The 20,835-nt window shown below is 39.6% G+C and overlaps 1 protein-coding gene across 42 annotated transcripts in view; it reads left to right on the top strand.

Moving 5' to 3' along the window:
• The window catches only part of PER3 (period circadian regulator 3), a 60,789-nt gene extending 41,246 nt beyond the window's left edge, over positions 1 to 19,543 (top strand). For 14 of the 42 annotated variants that reach the window (XM_077975644.1, XM_077975642.1, XM_015144956.3 and 11 more), the window contains 6 exons: positions 1,257 to 1,487; positions 1,899 to 2,596; positions 3,824 to 4,040; positions 9,666 to 9,846; positions 10,902 to 11,052; positions 16,980 to 19,543. In XM_077975644.1, the coding sequence (XP_077831770.1) occupies positions 1,257 to 1,487; positions 1,899 to 2,596; positions 3,824 to 4,040; positions 9,666 to 9,846; positions 10,902 to 11,052; positions 16,980 to 17,063 (1,562 nt within the window). In that variant the 3' untranslated portion in view covers positions 17,064 to 19,543. Of the gene's footprint in view, positions 1 to 1,256; positions 1,488 to 1,898; positions 2,886 to 3,820; positions 4,041 to 9,665; positions 9,847 to 10,901; positions 11,053 to 16,932 lie in introns of all 42 variants that reach the window. The other 28 variants (XM_077975641.1, XM_077975561.1, XM_002802160.4 and 25 more) reach the window with 9 other exon arrangements.
• The last annotated feature ends 1,292 nt before the right edge of the window (positions 19,544 to 20,835 follow it).

Genomic DNA, 20,835 nt, shown 5'->3' with positions numbered 1-20,835 from the left:
TGTTGGGGGAGCCCTCTACAATGTCCACCACAAAATCTTTTGTTCATAGAAGTAATTTTTTACAAGCAACCCAAAAATACATATCACTATTCTGTATCAATAAAATAAATTTTAATGTACAACTATTATATATCAATAATAAATAGATAAACAGATAAAAAGAGGCAACCCAAAATCCATCCACAGATGTTCACTTTAGTAAACTGTGCTATGCATATAAAATGGAACTCCGCAGCAGTGTAAAAGTATGAGACAACTGTTCAGCCATTGATAAAGTTCTCCAAGGGATATGGTAAAGTGAAAAATGTGCGTTGATGGCTAATGTACATATGTGCCTTTGGGTAAAGATGGGGTCACGGAGGAAGATAATCTATATTCATGCTTATTCATACATAATAAATTGGAAGGGCCAGGTGCGGTGGCTCATGCCTGTAATCCCAGCACTTTGGGAGGCCGAGGCAGGTGGATCACCTGAAGTCAAGAGTTCGAGACCAGCCTGGCCAACATGGTGAAACCCCGTCTCTACTAAAAATATAAAATTAGCCGGACGTGGCGGCACATGCCTGTAATCCCAGCTACTTGGGAGGCTGAAGCAGGAGAATCGCTTGAACTCAAGAAGCAGAGGTTGCAGTGAGCCGAGATTGTGCCATTGCACTCTGGCCTGGGCAACAAGAGCAAAACTCCATCTCAAATAAAATAAAATAAGATAAAATAAAAACAAAACTTAGCCAGGTGTGGTGTGGCGCACACCTGTAGTCCCAGCTACTCAGGAGGCTGAGGCAGAATCACTTGAACCTGGGAGGCAGAGGTTGCAGTGAGGCAAGATGGCGCCACTGCACTCCAGCGGAATGGTCTTCTGCAGGGGAAACAAATGAGAACTAGACAGAGCATGGACAGGGGTGAGGAGAATGTACTACTACATGTCTTTATTAATACTTGCTGATTTTTGAACCATAGGATTGCCTATTTAAAAGATAAAGATAAAAAGAAATTTTGAAGAATTCAGGGAGAAAAGTGTTTACAATAAAAGCAAGATTTAAATAAATGTGTACATATTGATTATTACAACTGTAAGATGTGTATTTGTGCAAAGAATATACAGAAAATCAATTTTTATGCTAGACTAATGATTTTTTGTATTCCAGCAATTATAATAATGTTTGTAAAAATGTATTGAAAGGCAGTTAACAAAGTAAAATAAATAAATACAAATAATTGATAGGAATTAAAATTAAGTATGTCTTCTTCCACCTCAGCCAGGGATGCCACCCTCGTCTGTGAGCCCTGGACTCTGAACATGCAGCCAGCCCCTTTGACCTCAGAAGAATTTAAACATGTGGGGCTTACAGCGGCTGTTCTGTCAGCCCACACCCAGAAGGAAGAGCAGAATTATGTTGATAAATTCCGAGAAAAGATCCTGTCATCCCCCTACAGCTCCTATCTTCAGCAAGAAAGCAGAAGCAAAGCTAAATATTCATATTTTCAAGGTACATAAGTTTTTAAAAATAAATGCCATTAATCTATGTAGATGTTACAAACTATATCTAAGGACTAAGAGATAAGGAGTAAACAATAGGAGTTTCACTTGTAAGAAGCTGATGGAAAGATGCTAAAACAATCTATTTACATCAACAATTTATGTAGGTTCTTTCTTAGATCCTAGATCTGGGAAACTTTTTTTGTGAGAAACTGATTGAGAGATGCTGAAATAAGTTTATTTGATAGCAACTGTTTTTATCCGGAATTTTGTTCATGTTTTTAGAGCCACTTTTTGCCATTCTGGTAGTATTGGCAAATGCACATTCATTGTCAGCTACTTATAACTACCAGTAAGTGGCATCCTTCTCTTCTTTTTGGGTTTAATTTTCCATAATTCACCTCTATCTTTATCCTTCCAGGAGATTATACTTCCAAGCAGACGCAGTTGGCCGGCTGCAGGAAAGGGAAGCACAAACGGAAGAAGCTGCCAGAGCCGCCGGACAGCAACAGCTCGAACGCGGGCTCTGGTCCCCACAGGGGAGCGCGTCAGAACGCACAGCCCTGCTGCCCCTCCACGGCCTCCTCTCTGCACACCTTGGGCCCGACCTTCCCACCTGCCGCCATGGTGCCCAGCCAGGCCCCTTATCTCGTCCCAGCTTTTCCCCTCCCAGCCGCGACCTGTCCCGGAAGAGAATACGCAGTCCCCGGAACTGTACCGGAAGGCCTGCATGGGCCGCCATTGTCCAAGGACCTGCAGCCTTACCCAGCTTTCCCTTCTCCTTACTTGGATACTTTTATGACCGTTTTCCTGCCTGACCCCCCTGTCTGCCCTCTGTTGTCACCATCGTTCTTTCCATGTCCATTCCTGGGGGCAACAGCCTCTTCTGCGATATCACCCTCGATGTCGTCAGCAATGACTCCAACCCTGGACCCACCCGCTTCAGTAACCAACCAAAGGAGAGAGGAGGAAAAGTGGGAGGCACAAAGCGAGGGGCACCCGTTCATTACTTCGAGGAGCAGCTCGCCCTTGCAGTTAAACTTACTTCAGGAAGAGATGCCCAGACGCTCTGAATCTCCAGATCAGATGAGAAGGAACACGTGCCCACAAGCTGAGTATGTAAGTGATGCTCATTTTCAGTGCTGAAGTGAGAAAGTGAGTATCTTACTAAAGTTAATGCGGTCGCGTTGGGACTCAGCGCAGACATCCTCAATCCGCATGGCTGCTGTGAGCGAGCCTGTCAGCCTAACTGTGTAAACACGAAATACATCTGCCTGGCTCTGTTTGGAAAGTAGACACGAAAGAATCATCTATATTCTAGTTTCTTAGATACTTTGTGAGGTTTTTTCCAAAGTGCTTTTAAGTTTTCATGTGAACTGGATTCTCTCCACTCTAAAATTCGATCCAGGTATTACGCTTAAGTGTTCATTGCCTATAATATGTATTTGTTTACTTACAACCGGGGTTATGGTCTGGTGAGGTAGGAATAAGCCATGTTGACAATTTAACGATTGTACTTCTTCATGCACAGTCGCAGGACAACAGGTGTGTATGAAGGGTTAGGAGCTACTTTATTAGTAGAGTAGGCAGTTTATAATTACACACTTAAACATGTTATTTTTTCAGAATCAAAAGCTTTTTGATTTGGATGCTGGAAACTGAATAGTTCTGAACTGTATATACAGTATGTTTTTTCCTATACACACTGTACATACCTGTGGTAAAGTTTAATTTATCAATTAAGAACAGTAGGAGATTAACAACAGTAACTAATAACATAGAACAGTTATAAAACGGACTCATCACAGTTTCACGGATAGAAGATTCATTCTTGCCTAAAATTGTAGCACTCTGAGCACATGGGTTTTTCCTTTCCTTCTTGAGAACTTTCACCTTTTCACTTAAATGAAGCACTTTATGACTTCTCTTTGGCATATCCCAATTGCTGGCATCACTCCTCTTGCACTTTGGGGCCATTATTATGTAAAATACGTGTTACTTGAACACAAGCGCTACGATACCACCACAGTAGATCTGACAGCCAAGACGGCTACTGAGCGACTAACAAGTGGGTAGCACATACAGTGTGGAGGCACGAAATAAAGGGATGATTCCTATCACAGGCTGGAAACAATGAGACAGCTCAAAATGTTATGACACTACCAGAATGGATCACAATTTTAAGCTTACGAACTGTTTATTTCTGGAATTTTCCATTTACTATTTTTGGACCTCGGTTGACCACAGGTAACAAACTACAGAAAGCAAAACCATGAATAAAGGAGGACACTACTGTATTTTGTGATAAGATTAAAGTGTCTTTTCATTGCCCTTACTTTCTAGCAGTGTGTTGCAGGCAACAGTAGCAGTGAGAGCAGTCCTGCCACTACCGGTGCACTGTCCATGGGGTCACCTCCCAGGGAGAATCCATCCCATCCTACTGCCAGCACACTGTCCATGGGATCGCCTCCCAGCAGGACTCCATCCCATCCTACTGCCAGCGTTCTGTCCACGGGGTCACCTCCCTGCGAATCTCTGTCCGGAACTGGTTCTGCAGCATCAGGTAGTGGATCAGGACAACTAATGTTTCAAACTCCATTGCCAGGCATTCACTATGTGATAAGCTCTCACTGTGTACCCCAGGCACTGATGTGGAAGTACAGGGTTTTTTTTTTTTTCCTTTTTTCTTGTCAGGTATATTGGGGTATATTTATGCACAATAAAATTCACCAATTTTAGGGGTACAAACAAGAATTCTGACAGATGTGTACCTTCGTGTAAGCACTACCACAATCACCATATAGAACATTCCTGTCACCCCAAAAAGTTCTGTGACCCTCACCAGTCCATCTCTGCCCTGACCCTTGGTCTCCTGGCAGCCACTAACGGTTTGCTGTCACTTTAGTTTTGCTTTTCCTATGATTTACGTATAGAATCAGACAGCATGCCATCTTTTGTATTAGGATTCTTTCAGTTAGCATGATGCTGTTGAGACGCACCCTTAATAGCAGTTATAGCTTAGATCTGTAATCCATTTTGAGTTAATTTTTGTGTATGGTATGAGGAAGGGTCAATATACTTTCTTTACATTGGGATATCTAATTGTTCCTGCCCTGTTTGTTCAAAGGATTAATCTTTCCCCCATTAAATTGCCATGACGACTTCATTGAAAATAAATTGACCATATATGTGTGGGTCTATTTCTGGACTCTTCTGTTCCACTGATCTGTATGGCTAGCTTTAGGCCAGTACCACAACTTTGAGCAATGTGACTTTCAAGTAAGTCTTGAAGTCTGGTGAAGTAAATCCTTCAACTTAATTCTTCTTTTCAAAATGATTTTGAATATTCTAGGTCCTTTGTCCATAAAAATTATAGATTCCATTTCTCAGTTTCTACAAAAAAGTCTTCTGGTGTTTTGATTGAAATTGTGTTGAATCTATAGATGATCAATTTGTGAATAATTATCTTCCTAATGATATTGAGTATTTTGATCCACAAGTACAACAATTTCTCTATGTAGATCTTTAATTCTTAGCCGTGTTTTATAGTTTTCAGCCTACATCTCTTACACATGTTTTGCTAAATTTATCTCTAAGGATTTTGTAATTGTTGATGCTACTGTAAGTGGCATTTAAAATTTTCAATTTGCAGTTGTTTGTTGTTAGCATGTAGAAATGTAATCAAATTGTGTGTTTTCAACTCATATTCTGCAGTCTTGCTAAACTCATTTATTAGTTTTAGTAGCTCTCTTGTAGATTCTGCAAGACTTTTCTACATAGTCTTTATTATCTGCAAATATAATCTTACTTCTTTTTTTCCATCTGTATGTCTTTATTTATTTGTCTTGCCTCGTTGAACTGGCTAGGACTCACAGTGAAGTGTTAATAGAAATAGGAAAATAGACACTTCCCTGGTTCACAGTCTTAAGGGGAAAGCACTCAGTGTTTCACCATTAAGTATGATGTTAAACATAAGTTTTCCTTAAATGCCCTTATCAGATTGAGGAAGTTCCCTTCTGTTGCTGCTAGTCTGCTCAGTTGCCTTTTCTGCATCTGTTGAGATAATCATGTGGTTTTCTTCCCTTATTCTATTAATATGGTGAATTACATCAGTTTTCTGATAGTAAATTAACCTTGCATTTGGTCATGCTCTTTTATCCTTCTTTGTGTATTGTCGGATTATCTTCCTAATGTTTTGTTACACATTATTGCATCTCTGTGCAGAATATTGGTCCATTCGCTTTCTTTACTTGTAATGTCTTTGTCTGGTTTTGGTATCAGAGTAATTTTAGCTTCAAAAAATGAGCTAGGAACTATTATTTGCTATTCTGTTTTCTGGAAGAGTTTGTGCTGAACTGGTATTATTTCTTCTTTGTATGTTTGGTGGAATTTACCTGTGAATCTTTCTGGGCCTGGAGTTTTCTTGGTGAGAAGGATTTTAACAACAAATTTAAATTCTTTAATAGATATGGGTCTAATCAGGTTATCAGTTTCTTAGTGATCTTTGGTAATTTGTATCTTTTAAGAAATGTATCTGTTTTATCTAATTTGTTGAATGTATTGGCATAAAGTTTTAAATATTCCCTTTTCCTTGTAATGTCTGTAGGTTTTATAGTAATGTACCCCTCTTATTGCTGGTATTAATATTTTTCCTGTTCAATCTGACTGTATGTTTATCAATTTTAATAACTTTTCAAAGAACTTTTGATCTCATTGGGGTTTTTTTGCGTATTGTTTTTTTGCTTTTTTATTTTATTGATTTATGCTCTTTTTTTTTTTTTCCTGAGACGGAGTCTTCTACTGTCGCCCAGGCTGGAGTGCAGTGGCATGATCTCGGCTCACTGCAACCTCCACCTCCTGGGATCAAGCGATTCTCCTGCCTTAGCCTCCAGAGTAGCTGGGATTACAGGCGCCTGCCACCACACCAGGCTGATTTTTTGTATTTTTAGTAGAGACAGGGTTTCACCATGTTGGCCAGGCTGGTCTTGAACTCCTGATCTCATGATTCGCCCACCTTGGCCTTCCAAAGTGCTGGGATTACAGGCATGAGCCACTGCGTCCAGCCTATGCTCTAATTTTTATTACTTCTTTTCTCTTTACTTTGGATTTTTATTTGTTTTTTTCTTATTTCTTAAGGTAGACGCTTGTTAGATCTTTGAATTGAGATTTTTTTCCCCCCAATATAAACATTTAATGCTATTGAGTGCTCTAACCATTGCATCCCTCAAATTTTGGTATGTTGTATTTTTATTTTCATGCAGCTTCAATTTTTTTTTTTTGAACCAAGACCTTTTGAACCAAGGTCTCACTCTGTTGCCTAGGCTGGAGTGCAGTGGCATGATCCCAGCTCACTGCACCCTCAAACTCCTGGGCTTAACAATCCTGTGGCCTCAGCTTCCTGAGTAGCTGAAACTGCAGGCATATGCCACTGTGCCTGGCCAGTCTAAAATATTTCTAATTTCACTTGTATTTTCTTATTTGATCTTTCAGTTATTTAGAAAGGCTTAATTTCCTAATATTTGGAGATTTTTTTTAGATATTTTTATTTTATTTCTAATTTACATGCAGTCAGAGAACTTTGTTTTGTATTTTTTAAATTTACCCAGACATTGTGTAATAATCTGGAATTTGGTCCATCTTGATAAATGTTTCATGTGCATTTGAAAAGAATATGCTTTCTGCTGTTGTTGAGTCATGTGTTCTATAAATGTAAATTAGATCAAGTTGGTTGATAATGTTGATCCAACTTTCTCTGTTATGATTTTCTATCCGTTTTATAAGTTGTTATGATATAGCTCTTACATGTCCAGCTATAAATGTGAATTTCTCTATTTTTTCTTATAGTGCAGTGAGTTTTTGCTTTATTTATTTTGAAGCTCTTTTATTAGGTGCATATGCACTTAAGGTTATTATATCCGCTGATGAATTGCTCTCTTTATCCTGAAAGATGTCTTGCTTTGAAGTCTGCTTTGTCTGGTATCAGTGTATCCAGTCCAGCTTTATTTTGATTAGCATTTACATGGTAAATTTTTTCCATCTTTTTACTTTTAACTAATCTATGTCTTTATATTTAAAGTAAGTCTTGTAACCACCATATAGTTGGGTATTTTTATTCATGTGACAATCTCAGCCTTTTCACTGCAATGCTTGCTTAGACTATTTACCTTTAATGTGAATGTTGATATGGTTAGGTTTAAGTTAAATCTTTCATCTTGCTGCCAATTTTCTGTTTGTCTCATCTGCCCTTTCTTTTTTTCCTCCTACCCTCCTCCTTTTGGGTTAATTGTGTATTGGCTTCTCAAGCATACCTTTTTTTTTTTTTTTTTTTTTTTTAAGTTTTTGCTCTAGGAGTTACTTTTTTTTAAATTTTTATTTTATCTTATTTTTTTCTTTGAGACTCTGTTGCCCAGGCTGGAGTGCAGTGGTGCCATCTCGGCTCACTGCACCCTCCACCTCCCGTGTTCAAGCAATTCTTCTGCCTCAGCCTCCCAAGTAGCCAGTACTACAGGCATGCGCCACCACGTCTGGCTAATTTTTTTGTATTTTTAGTAGAGATGGGGTTTCACCATGTTGGCCAAGCTAGTCTGAAACTCCTGACCTCAGGCGATCTGCCCGCCTCGGCCTCCCAAAGTGCTGGCATTACAGGTGTGAGCCACCGCGCCCAGCTGGCTTTAGGTTTTACGGTGCACATCTTTTACTTACCACAGTTTACCTTCAAATATTATACCTATTCTATCACTTTATATATTAGAACCTTAAGACAGAGTACTTCCATGTCCTCCTTGTCTTTTGTGCTATTTTTGTCATACATTTTAACGTGTAAAAAAAACCCACAATAACACTGTTACTATTTTTGCTTTAATCAGTAAAAACCTCTTAAAGTTGTTTTGTGTGGGTGTTTTGTTGTTGTTGTTTTGACACAAGGTCTCACTCTGTTACCCAGGCTAGAGTGCACTGATGCAATCATAGCTCACTGTAGCCTCAAACTCCTGGGCTCAAGCAATCCTCCAACCTCAGCCTCCTGAGTAGCTGGGACTACCAGCACGTACCACCACACTCAGCTAATTTTTTATTTTTATGGAAATGGAACCTCACTATGTTGCCCAGGCTGGTTTCAAACTCCTGGCCTCAAGCAATCCTCTCATCTTGGCCTCCCAGAGTGCCAGGATTACAGGCGTGAGCCACCATGCCCAACCTAAAGATATTTTTTAATGAAGAAAATGTTTTTATTACTTTTTTATTTACATACTTTTTTAAAAAATTTAAATTGGTATTTTTAATTCTTTCAAAGTCAGTGAGAAGGATCTAGAAGGGTCACATGCAAGATAGAAAAGGAATGATCCATAAGGCTTCATAGCAGCCATAAAGGGATGGTCCTTGGGATGAACAGTTTCTCTGTTGTGAGAGGAGGAAGGTGAGGAGGGGTACTTATATCATTAATTGTGTATGTTTGGTATCATAAAGATGATTAATTTGCTTTCTGATGGCTTTTTTCCTTATAAAATAGGTGAGATTGAGGGAGGAAATAGAGAGGTTGAAAATAGTCATTGCTGGGGGTAGGTTAGTGCATGACCAGAGAACTGTAGCATTTTAATGGTTCATTTGAGGTTGGTGATGATGAGTTTTTTATTGTAGAAACACTGTACCCTGTTGTATGTGACTTTCTCTACGTATTTGGCTACTTGGGTTTAGGTAAGAACAAAGTCAATAATTATCTTTATCGGAGTTGGCATTTTGACAGTTATGAAAAGTCAGAGGGAAAAATAAGTCTAAGATATTGCAAGGTATGTTGCTGAATGATGAACTGAGGACTCCAGGCTGAATAATGAAGGAAATACAGGAAGACTAAGACACTGTTAACACATTTATAGTTGAAATAATTGAACAAGCCAATGAGAAAGTGAAGCTGAGATGTTAATGATTTTGGAGATGGAACAGTTATGGGTGATGATAAAGGGCAATGTATGTAACCTTGAGAGTGATAGCTCGTTAGGAATGGAAAAAGAGATCTCAGGAAGACCAAAGAACCAGGAAGCTGTTCACAGGGAGGAGGAACTTTCCCGGAAATAATGGTTGGGCTGGCTGAGGAGGAGGACTGTCCAAGGCAAGAGTCTTTGAAGAATGAGAGCCAGTTTGGCAGATCAGTCAGACAGGTCTTTTCTAATTATTTGTTGTTGATTTTTGACAGGAAGCAGCGACAGCAGTATATACTTTACTAGTAGTGTTTATTCTAAAATCTCCCAAAATGGGCAGCAATCTCAGGATGTACAGAAAAAAGAAACATTTCCTAATGACGCTGAAGAGTCCATCTGGAGAATGATACGGCAGACACCTGAGTGTGTTCTCATGACATATCAGGTACCTGAGAGGTAAGAAAGCACTTTAGAAGACCCACTTTTTTTATTTTTGTGGTTTCTTTTTTTCTTTTTTGAGACGGAGTCTCGCTCTGTCACCCAGGCTGGAGTGCAGTTTAGCAATCTCGGCTCACTGCAACCTCCACCTCCTGGGTTCAAGCGATTCTTCTGCCTCAGCCTCCCTAGTAGCTGGGATTACAGGTGTGCACCACCACACCTGGCTAATTTTTGTATTTTTAGCAGAGATGGAGTTGGTTGGTTGGTTGGTTCGTTTGTGACAGAGTCTCACCCTGGAGGCTGGAGTGCCATGGTGCCATCTCGGCTCACTACAACCTCTGCCTCCCAGGTTCAAGATTCTCCTGCCTCAGCCTCCCAAGTAGTTGGGATTACAGGTATGTACCACCACACCCAGCTAGTTTTTTGTATTTTTAGTAGAGATGGGATTTCCTCATGTTGGCCAGGTTGATCTTGAACTCCTGGCCTCAGGTGATCTGCCCACCTGGGCCTCCCAAAGTGCTGGGATTATAGGTGTGAGCCACTGCGCCTGGTTTCTTAATGTGTTTTTAAAGACGAAATAATTACTGAATGTTTTATAAATTCTCTTTAAGAAATGTATTTTCAAATTTATTCATTTGAAGTCAAGTGATGAATGATTTCTTAAAATAAGGGTGGCAGAGATAGTGTCACCTATATTCAGATCCATACTAAACAGATCTTATACACATCATGAGACAAGGAAACAAAGTCGGTGCTTTCCAAGATGGCACACAAGTACAAGAACTTTTTGTTTTAGACTCTTGATTTTTTTTGCCCCATTCTAAAATAAAAGAGCTAAGGGAAATCTCTTTCTTTCATACACCTCATTAAAACATCATATAGATATTTTCCACCAAGAAAAAAGCCTTTACCAACTTGACAAGGAAATGATCTAGTTTTTTTTTTTTAATGTATGCCTCATGTATTAGAAAATGTAAAGTGTATTACCAGCCAAAAAAGAAGTGCTGTTCTTACATGACATGAAAAGAACCCTGTGTCTTATTCAGGACTATTAAGATTCTGTTTGTTTTCAGGGTTAAAGAAGTTGTACTAAAAGAAGACCTAGAAAAGTTAGAAAGTATGAGGCAACAGCAGCCCCAGTTTTCTCATGGGCAAAAGGAGGAGCTGGCCAAGGTGTATAATTGGATTCAAAGCCAGACTGTCCCTCAAGAAATCAACATTCAAGTAAGCACAATAATAATGGCTGTCATATACTCATGTATTTTGGCCAGGTAGTGGTTTTAATATAGGTCATGCTCTTGCATGATCCCATTGAAAACGTTAATCCACACAGTTTACCTCTGCGGTAGGTGTTATTATTCCCTCTTTACCAATAAGCAAGAAGTAGGGTATACACATGTTAAATAATTAATACAAGGCCATGCAGTTCATTGGATTTTGAACACAGGTCTTTTTGCCTCCAGGTGGTTTTTTCTTCTACCAGTTGGAATGTTAGGGGACAATAAAGAGTAGAAACACCTGCTTTGATGCGTGATTGACTGCATTTGATAGGTGATTTGTTACGTATTTCAGATACGTCTGCATGTTTGAAAAGAGTTAAAAAAAAAAAAAAAAAGATGTAAGATTCACACCTGAGGGTAGTATTCATACCAAGCAGAAACTTTAATGGGACCTAAGTGTCTTTTTGCTGTTATGAGGTCTTCTCAATGAGATTTTTTGTGAATAGCCTGAACAGTAAAGCTTTGATTTACCAGTGGTCCCAACCAGTGTTGGTGGCAGCTGTGGTAATGGTAGTGATGGTTGTACTAGTAATGAGATCTTTATTCCCACATGTATCAAGATGTGGGAGGCTGAAGAGTCAAGTTAAAAACAAAAGCAAGTAGGCCTAGTCCAGTGGCTCACGTCTATAATCCCAGCACTTCGGGAGGCCAAGGTGAGAGGATCAGCAGTTGGAGACCACACTAGGCAACATAGCCAAATGCGTCTCTAATAAAAATCAAAAAAATTAGCCAGGTGTGGTGGTGTGCACTTATAGTCCGAACTACTCAGGAGGTTGAGGCAGGAAGATTGTTTGAGCCTGGGAAACTGAAGCTACAGTGAGCTATGATCTCACCACTGCATTCCAGCCAGTCTCAAAAAAGACAAATAATTTGTGTGTGTGTGTGTGTGTGTGTGTGTGTGTGTGTGTGTGTGTGTAAAAATACTTTAAAAAAAGAGAGTAAACTTAGGTGTTTTAAAAAAAATATTAAGGCTTATGAAGTAAGCAAGACAATGAAATCCTACTACCCCCGTTTTTAAAAATTAACACTTTTAATTGTGGTATAATATACGTAACATGAAATTTACCTTCTGAACTGTTTTTAAGTATATAATTCAAGAATATTAAATATCTTCACATTATGCAACCATCACCACCATCCATCTCCAGAACTTTTTTCATTTTGCAAAACTGAAACTCTATACCCATTAAACAATAATTTCCCTGTTCCTCCTTCTCCCAACCCTTTGCAACCACTGGTCTTCTTTCTCTTCTCTCTTTTTTCTTTTTTCTTTTTTGAGACACAGTCTTGCTCTCTTGCCCAGGCTGGAGTGCAGTGGCGTGATCTTGGCTCACTGCAACCTCTGCCTCCCAGGTTCAAGCCATTCTCCTGCCTCAGCCTCCAGAGTAGCTGGGATTGCAGGCACACACCACCACGCCCGTCTAATTTTTGTAGAGATCACCGTGTTGGCCAGGCTGGTCTCAAACTCCTGACCTCAAGTGATCTACCTGCCTCAGCCTCCCAAAGTGCTGGGATTACAGGCGAGAGCCATATGAATTTGACTACTATGCACACCTCATATGAGTGAAATCATACATTATTTGTCTTGGTGTGACTGACTTATAGACACACCATACTCTCTTGGTTATTATTTGCATGTAACTTTTTACATCCTTTCACTTTCAACCTGTTTGTGTCTACATCTGAAGTGAGTAGACAGCATATATCTGAATAGTGCTTTTCAAAATCTGTTCAGTCAATCTCTGTCTTTTGTTTGGAGAATTTAGCCCATTTACATTTAAAGTAATTACGGGTAAAGAAGGACTTACTTGTGTCATTTTGCTATTTGTTTTCTATGTGCCTTAAAGACTTTTTTCCCTCATTTCCTGCATTACTGTCATATTTTGTGTTTAGTTCATTTTTTGAAGTGAAATATAGTGCCCTGCTCATTTCCTGTTGTGTATATTGTGTAACTATTTTCGTTGTGATAACCATGGGGATTACATTTAGCATTCTAACATATCACTCCAATTTGAATTTATACCAGCTTAACTTTGATAACCTCCTACAAAAACTCGGCTTCTGTAGAACTCCATCTCCATCTTCTTTCAATTACTGAAGTTATAAAATTAGGTTTTTATACATTGTGTTTCCAAAGACATAATTATTTTTATGCATTAATCTATTAAATTATATAGAAAGCAAAATATGGGATTACAAATCAAAGCTAAAATAATACTGGATTTTATAGACTACTAGTTTTCTTTGAATGTATTAGCTTCTTCAATCATGTGGAAAACAAAAAGTGGAATTACACATCGTTGTTACAATCATAATACTTACCTTTGCTGAGATCTTTATTTCTTCATACAGCTTCAGGGTATTGTCTGTGTGCTTTCATTTCAACCTTGCAAGACTTCTGATAGCATTCCTTGGATGGTAGGTCTAGTGGTATCAAACTCCCTGGCTTTTGTTCATCTGGGAATGTCTTCACTTCTCCCTTACTTTTGGCCAGGCAAAGGATTTCTTAGTTGACAGTTTTTTTCTTTAAGTACTTTGAATACACTGGGACACTGCCCTCTGAACTCCACAGTTTCTGGTGAGATACCGATACCTGCTGATAATCTTACTGAGAATCTCCTGCATGTGTGAGTTGCCTCTCTCTTGCTTTTTTTTTTTTTTTTTTTTTTTTTTTTTTTTTTTTGAGACGGAGTCTCGCTCTGTCTCCCAGGCTGGAGTGCAGTAGCACAATCTCCACTCACTGCAAGCTCTGCCGCCTCCTGTTTAACGCCATTCTCCTGCCTCAGCCTCCCTAGAAACTGGGACTACAGGCACCCGCCACCACGCCCGGCTAATTTGTTTGTATTTTCAGTAGAGACGGGGTTTCACCATGTTCGCCAGGATGGTCTCGATCTCCTGACCTCGTGATCCGCCAGCGTTGACCTCCCAAAGTGCTGGGATTACAGGCATGAACCACCACGCCCAGCCTCCCTTGCTGCTTTTAAGATTATCTTTGTCTTTGACTTCATGGTATTTAATTACAGTGTGGATCTCCGAGTTCTGAGTACATCCTGGTTGGAGTTCATTTACCCTCTTGGATGTTTACATTCATGTTTTTCATCAAACCTGGGGAGTTTTCAGCCATTATTTTTTTGAATAATCTTTCTGCCTCTTTCTCTTTTTCTTCCTCTGGGGCCCCTGTAGTGCTTATGTTGGTCCACTTGATGGTTTCCCACATGTCCTCCAGGTCTGTTGACTTTTCTTCAGTCTTTTTTCTTTCTGTTCATCGGACTTGACAGTTTCTATTGTCCGGTCTTCATACATGTATTCTTTCTTCTGTCTGCTCAAATCTGCTTTTGAATCCCTCTAGTGAATTTTTCATTTCAGTTTTGTACTTTTTATTTACGGAATTTCTTTCTGGTTCTTTTTAGGTTTTCTGGCTTCTTTTTAGGTTTTCTATCTCTTCATTGATATTTACATTGTTTGTACATTGTTTTCTTGATTTTCTCCATGCCTTTCTTTAATTCTTTCATCATCTTTTTCTTTTTTCTTTTTCTTTCTTTTTTCTTTTTTAGACAAGGTCTCACTCTGTCACCCAGGCTAGAGTGCAGTGGCATGATCATGGCTCACTGCAGCCTCAGTCTCCTGGGCTCAAGCAATCCTCCCACCTCAGCCTCCCAAGTAGCTAGCACACACCACCCATGCCCAGCTAATTTTTTAATTTTTGTAGAGATGGGATTTTGCCACGTTGCCCAACCTGGAGCTCTTGAGCTCAAGCAGTCCACCTGCCTCAGCCACCCGAGGTGCTGCGATTATAGGTATAAGCCACCACACCCAGCTTTTTCTTTTTTTCTTTTTTTTTTTTTTTTTTAAGACAGTCTCACTTTGTCACCCAGGCTGGAGTGCAGTGGCACGATCATGGCTCACTGCAGCGTCTACCTCCTGGTCTCAAGTGATCCTCTCGAGTAGTTGGGACTACAAGTGTGTACCACCACGGCTAACTAATTTTTTTTTTTTTGTAGAGCTGGGACCTCAGTATATTGCCCAGGCTGGTCTTGAACTCTTGGGCTCAAGCCATCCACCTGCCTCAGCCTTCCAAAGTGCTGGGATTACGGACGTGAGCCACTGTGCCCTACTAGTTCTTTGATCATCTTTCAGTGGTTTTAAAATCTTTGTCTCGCAATTCTTTTATCTGATCTTTCTCAGAGACTTTTCCTTTTGGTTTATGTTTTGCCTTTGAATGGGCTATACCGGGGGTGTCCAATCTTTTGGCTTCCCTGGGCCACATTGTAAGAAGAATTGTCTTGGGCCACACATAAAGTATACTAACACTAACAGTAGTTGATGAGCTAAAAAATAACAAGAAATCACCAAAAAAAACTCATAATGTTTTAAGAAAGTTTACAAATTTGTGTTGGGCCACATTCAAAGCCATCCTAGGCCACGTGTGGCCCATGGGCAGCAGGGGGTTGGACAAGCTGGGACTGTACTTTGGCATTTCTTTGTATGCCTTAATGATTTTTTTTTTTTTGGTTGAAAACTAGACATTTGAATCTAATAACGTAGTAATTCTGGAAACGAGATTCTCCCCTTTCCCAGGGTTTATTCTTATTTTCTGATTGTTGGAAGACAGGGTCCTTATTGCCCACTCTGACTCCCACAAGCTGTGTGCAAGGTGCTCCAGGAATACATGCCTTGCCCAGGGTCAGGGATGGGTAGTTGCTACTGTGCTTCAAGCTGAAATTGACCACAGGCAACCACGGCTTACCCTCTAAGCATTTCCCAGAAAGTTGCGGGCCTTCAGATAGACTCAAGTTCCAAATAGTTGCCTTGGACTGATTTTGTCAGTCGAGTTGTCTAGGTGAGGAGAGACAGTCCTAGTCTTCTACTCTGCCATCTTCTCAGAATAATCTCCCCATCTCCATTTTCAAAGAAAAGAATGAGTGTCTGTCATGTAAGAATGGCTGGGTAGGGTCTTACCAAAAAGCGGGAGCTGAGCTGGTTATTGTAAGTGTCTTTGTTTTTTTCAGTGTTGTTCTGGTTGTAAATAGACAGGTATTTGAAAAATGAGGCCCACGGCAATTTAAACAAAAGCACAGTCCATGCGCCACTTAGTAATGGGGATGTTTTGTGCAAGCGTCCTAGAGTGTACTCACACAAACCTCGGTGGAGTAGCTTGCTACAATCACTCCTAGGTCTCTATGGGACAGCCTTTTGATCCTAGGCTACAAACCTGTAGAGCTGTTACTGTCCTGAATGCTGTAGGCGGTTGTAACACAGTGGTACTTATGTATCTAAACATAGAAAAGATACCATAAAAAAATGTGGTAGGATAATCTTACAAGACCACCATCATATATGCAGTCTGTTGTTGACTGAAACGTCATGTGGCACATGACTGTATTTAAACAATTTGTTATTTGCCTTTTAATAATAAAGAATGAGACCAGGCACGGTGGCTACTACCTGTAATCCCAGCACTTTGGGAGGCCAAGGCTGGTGGATCACGAGATCAGGGGTTCAAGACCAGCCTGGCCAACATAGTGAAACCCCATCTCTACTAGAAAACAAAAATTAGCTGGGTGTAGTGGCGGGCACTTGTAGTCCCAGCTACTTGGGAGGCTGAGGCAGGAGAATCGCTTGAACCTGGGAGGTGGAGGTTGCAGTGAGCCAAGATCGCACCACTGCACTCCATCCAGCCTGGGCGACACAGCAAGACTCTGTCTCAAAAAAAAAATAAAAATAGTTGTAATAAAGAATGAACTATAATGAGTATTTTCAGACTTGAATAAGTTGGGAAGTTAGAAACGTGTGACCAGCTTTTTACTGTTTTAAAACTCTTCAGGTGACATTGACATCAAGTAACTCGCCTGCTTTTGTTCTTTTTTGGAGGCCTATGTCACTTACGAAAATGAAGATTCAGCTGATGGTGCGGCCACATCCTGCGGTCAGGCTCTGGCAGAAGACAGCAGCTGAGTGACTGTGAGGATGAGCCTTCATACCCTTTCTAAGACACGTTACACATACAGACCTTTTTAAGTCCTGGACTTTTAAATGACCATGAAGTTATCATTGAATGTTAAGATTTTTTCTTCTTGATTTTTTAATACACATAATCTTTTTGAAGCAGACGTTGTATACAAAATCTTACTTCTCTTTGTTCCTGATACATTAAAATGGCCAGTTAGGCTCTTTTTGTAGTTGAATTGTCTGCTAAAGAGATTGGATGGCCTCTAAAGAGGTATGTGTATCTTTATTTCAGATGTCACCCAGAGTAAATTATAATTAGAAGTAGAGCTAGAATGAGCCCCAAACCTTAGCCTAATTTATTTTGTTCTGTTACGTAAGTTGTTTTCCCCTTAGAGTGTTTGAAGAAATCCCACCTACAGATTGTGTACTTTTCATAATGGTTTCCATGAATGCAGTACATTCATTTAGGCTTCATTCAACCTGGCGTTCCCCTCCATAATTAAGATAAAACATTCCAGTTTTCTCACAACACATTAGCACATATTGTCTATTAGCATATCTGGGATAACTAGGTTTTGGGGGTTGAGTTTTGGCCTTCATCCTTGTAGATCCCTTTCCTATTGATTTCCCACCTTCCAGTGAAATTCTGAAAGCCTTATCTTAAAAATCGATCCGCTTACCATGGGCCAATTCTTGTGAGAGTTTCCATTAGCATTGCATGTGTAATGTTGAAAGAGCTTTTCAGTGTTTTTGTTTTTAAAATAATGATTGTGAAAAGTTTTACAAGTAATGTAAAAGCTAGTATCATTCTTATATATTTTTGTGTTTAAATGTTCATTCTTACCAAAACTAACTGTTAACTCTTTCTTTCCAATCAGTTTACACAAAAGAGGTCATTCTAGCCCTACCACAGGTCTGATTGGCACTGCCTTTTGTTTGCCCTTGAACAGGGGTAAGTGTCGTGGGGACTGCAAAGGAGAAAACATCCAGGCAGCCCAGTTGTCCTCGCCCACGGGGCCCTGCAGGCCCCATCAGTCACTGCCTTCTGTGGCGTTTGTAGTAGAGAATCACCTCCTGATATCACTAATATGAGTAGGGATTTCAGAAGTCTACAGTGAATTCTACAGAATTCACAGTGTCTTTTAAGAAGTGAGTGTGATTGTTTACTTGGTAAATCAACTCACTCTCTGGTGCTCTTTAGAGAAGTCCCTGCTTCCTTCTTAAACTTGGAAGGACACATGAAATTCACACCCCTGCAGATCAGAAAAACCAAATAGAAGAAAGTGAAGGTTATAGTAACCTTTTGTCTTTATATAACTTGCAACAAACTAACTTATTTTTTTCTTCCTTTTTTGTTTTTGGTTTTTGGTTTTTTTATGGTTTTTTTTAGGAAAATACTTCTTTCTCCTTTGAAGTTTTAAGGTTTTTGTAAATGCATCCTGATAATGATTAGGAAAATTGACCTTTTTATCCATGATGAGCATCCCGGTAGCTCAGATTTCCTTTCGAAGTAGTGGTTTTCTGGATGGTAATTCCATCTTAAGATGTCAGCGCTATTTTCAAATGCTGCCTTTGACAGTTCTTGGAATTTTCTAATATTAAGCAGTTCCATGCAAATATTCCTGTTTTATAAATAGCTCTTATAGTCTGCTCCACCTTGATAGTTAAGTGATTTCTGAAGCCTTTGTGTGTTGTTCAGGTTGTGTGATATTTTTGCTTGATAAAGAATCAAATTTGAAACAATTAACCAGCCAGTAGATTGTCTGTCAGTGACCTTCTGTGGTAATACAGTTTTTGCTAATGTAAATAAAAATGGTATCTGTAGCTCTCAGGATCATTGTGCATTCATATATGCTAAGCCTTATGTTCTCTAATAGAAGCCTTTCTTTTCCATTGTTTCTGGATATTTGTATTATCCAAATGTGCTTATTTCTTTGCCTTAGTACACATTTTATGGAGTACATGTTGTACTAGGTTTGATTTGAAACTGGTGTTTGTGGCAGAACTGTCAGAGCATGAGGAGCGCTCCTCCTGTGGGTGGACACGTTCACGCACTCACAGGTTGCACCTGCTGCTGGCGGTGAGCAGGGGGCTCAGCAGCTTGACCGCCGCCCCCCGAGGGGGCTCTCCCCAGCTTAAACTTTGTTGTTCAGATTTGTTAACTTTTTATATTAATGACTATTGAAAATAGTAATAAAAATGTATATTATAGGCTTCAATGTTTACATGAATGTTACCCAAAAAGCTGTGTTTTCTTTGGTCAGAGGTCACGATTTATGAAAAACAAGATGCTGTGTGAATGGAAATCATTTGCAATTGAGTGAAACTTCATTATAATTCACAGTGTAAATTTAATCCAAACTGAAATTTTGTTTCAACTGAATTTATAATTAACTCTGAATTTGTTTGTAATCATTAATATTTCAATTGGGTATCTTTTTAAGTAAAAACAACAAATAAACTCTGTGCATGTAAAACATGAGAAATTGTCCGGCCCTACGTCGACAGATCTTTGAATGTGTTTTCTGTATCATTTAGAACTGTTTCTTATGATCTATTGAGGGACCCTCATATTAGTTAACCTTGCTTTCTCAGCCACATTCTGTGTTTGCCTTAGCCAGTGGGTCTGAGCACCTACTGTGTGGAGGATGAAGGTGCAGGCACTTTGAAATGTATTGGCTTATTTAGCCCATTTACACCTAGTGTTCCATTATTGGAACACTAAACTTGTGGGAGTTATTTATATGCTACTGCTCAGGGTCATCACCAAGGTCTGATTTTTCATTAAAAAAAAAAAAAATTTGCAACCTCTGGCATAAATGGGTTAATCCTCCCTTCAATGTACATATTTTTAATACTTATTCTAATGCCAAATTTATAAAAATTTGGTTATCAAAATTTCTCAGATTTTGTAGGGTGAACCTGTGTACAAGATCTGACTGTGTAACTGGTGGCAACAAAATCTAGAAATTAAAATAGGGAACAAAATCCTGAAGCCAAGAGAGCTTTTTAAAGCTTACACCTTTCAGACCATTTGCACCTTTCTTTTCTGTAACAAAAATCATAATAACGAGCAGGAAGAAAAATGGCTCAGTATACTTTGCGTGTATACTACTCTGACAGGTGCTGGTCTAAGTGCTTGGCATGAATTATTTAATCCTCACAACTGCCCTGTGAAATAAGCATTGTTATTGTCCTCATTTTACAGAGAAATAAACTAAGGCAGGGGGAGTCAAGAACTGGGTCAGAGACTCATAGCTGGTGTGCACTGGGAGTAGGAATCTGACCCTAGAAACCTGATGGCAGACCCCCAGTCTATATGAATCATCACCTGATATCACTAATATGAGTAGGGATTTCAGAATTCAACAGTGGAATTCCGCTTTTAAGTTCTCTCTGATACAGAACAGTTTTATGGTGTCAACTTTCTGTGCCAGGGAACTAGTACTGATTTAATTTCAACACTGAGAGACATGCCACAGTATTATCATAGCTATCCCCAATGTTAGCATGTTTCTGAGCTTGTGCATTCATTGCAGTTTAAAACATCTCTCCCTTAGATTTGTTATTCGTGTGTGTGGTTTTTTTTGTTTGTTTGTTTTTTAGAGTCTCGCTCTGTCGCCAGGTTGGAGGGCAGTGGTGCGATCTCGGCTCACTGCAAGCTCCGCCTCCCAGATTCACGCCATTCTCCTGCCTCAGCCTCCAGAGTAGCTGGGACTACAGGGCACGTGCCACCACAACCGGCTAATTTTTTTTGTATTTTTAGTAGAGACGGGGT

Source organism: Macaca mulatta, chromosome 1 (genome assembly GCF_049350105.2).
Source record: "Macaca mulatta isolate MMU2019108-1 chromosome 1, T2T-MMU8v2.0, whole genome shotgun sequence".
In the NCBI taxonomy this organism is placed as follows: Eukaryota; Metazoa; Chordata; class Mammalia; order Primates; family Cercopithecidae; genus Macaca; species Macaca mulatta.
Note: the sequence above shows the minus strand (reverse complement) of the source record. Positions and strands in the feature narration are given on the sequence as shown.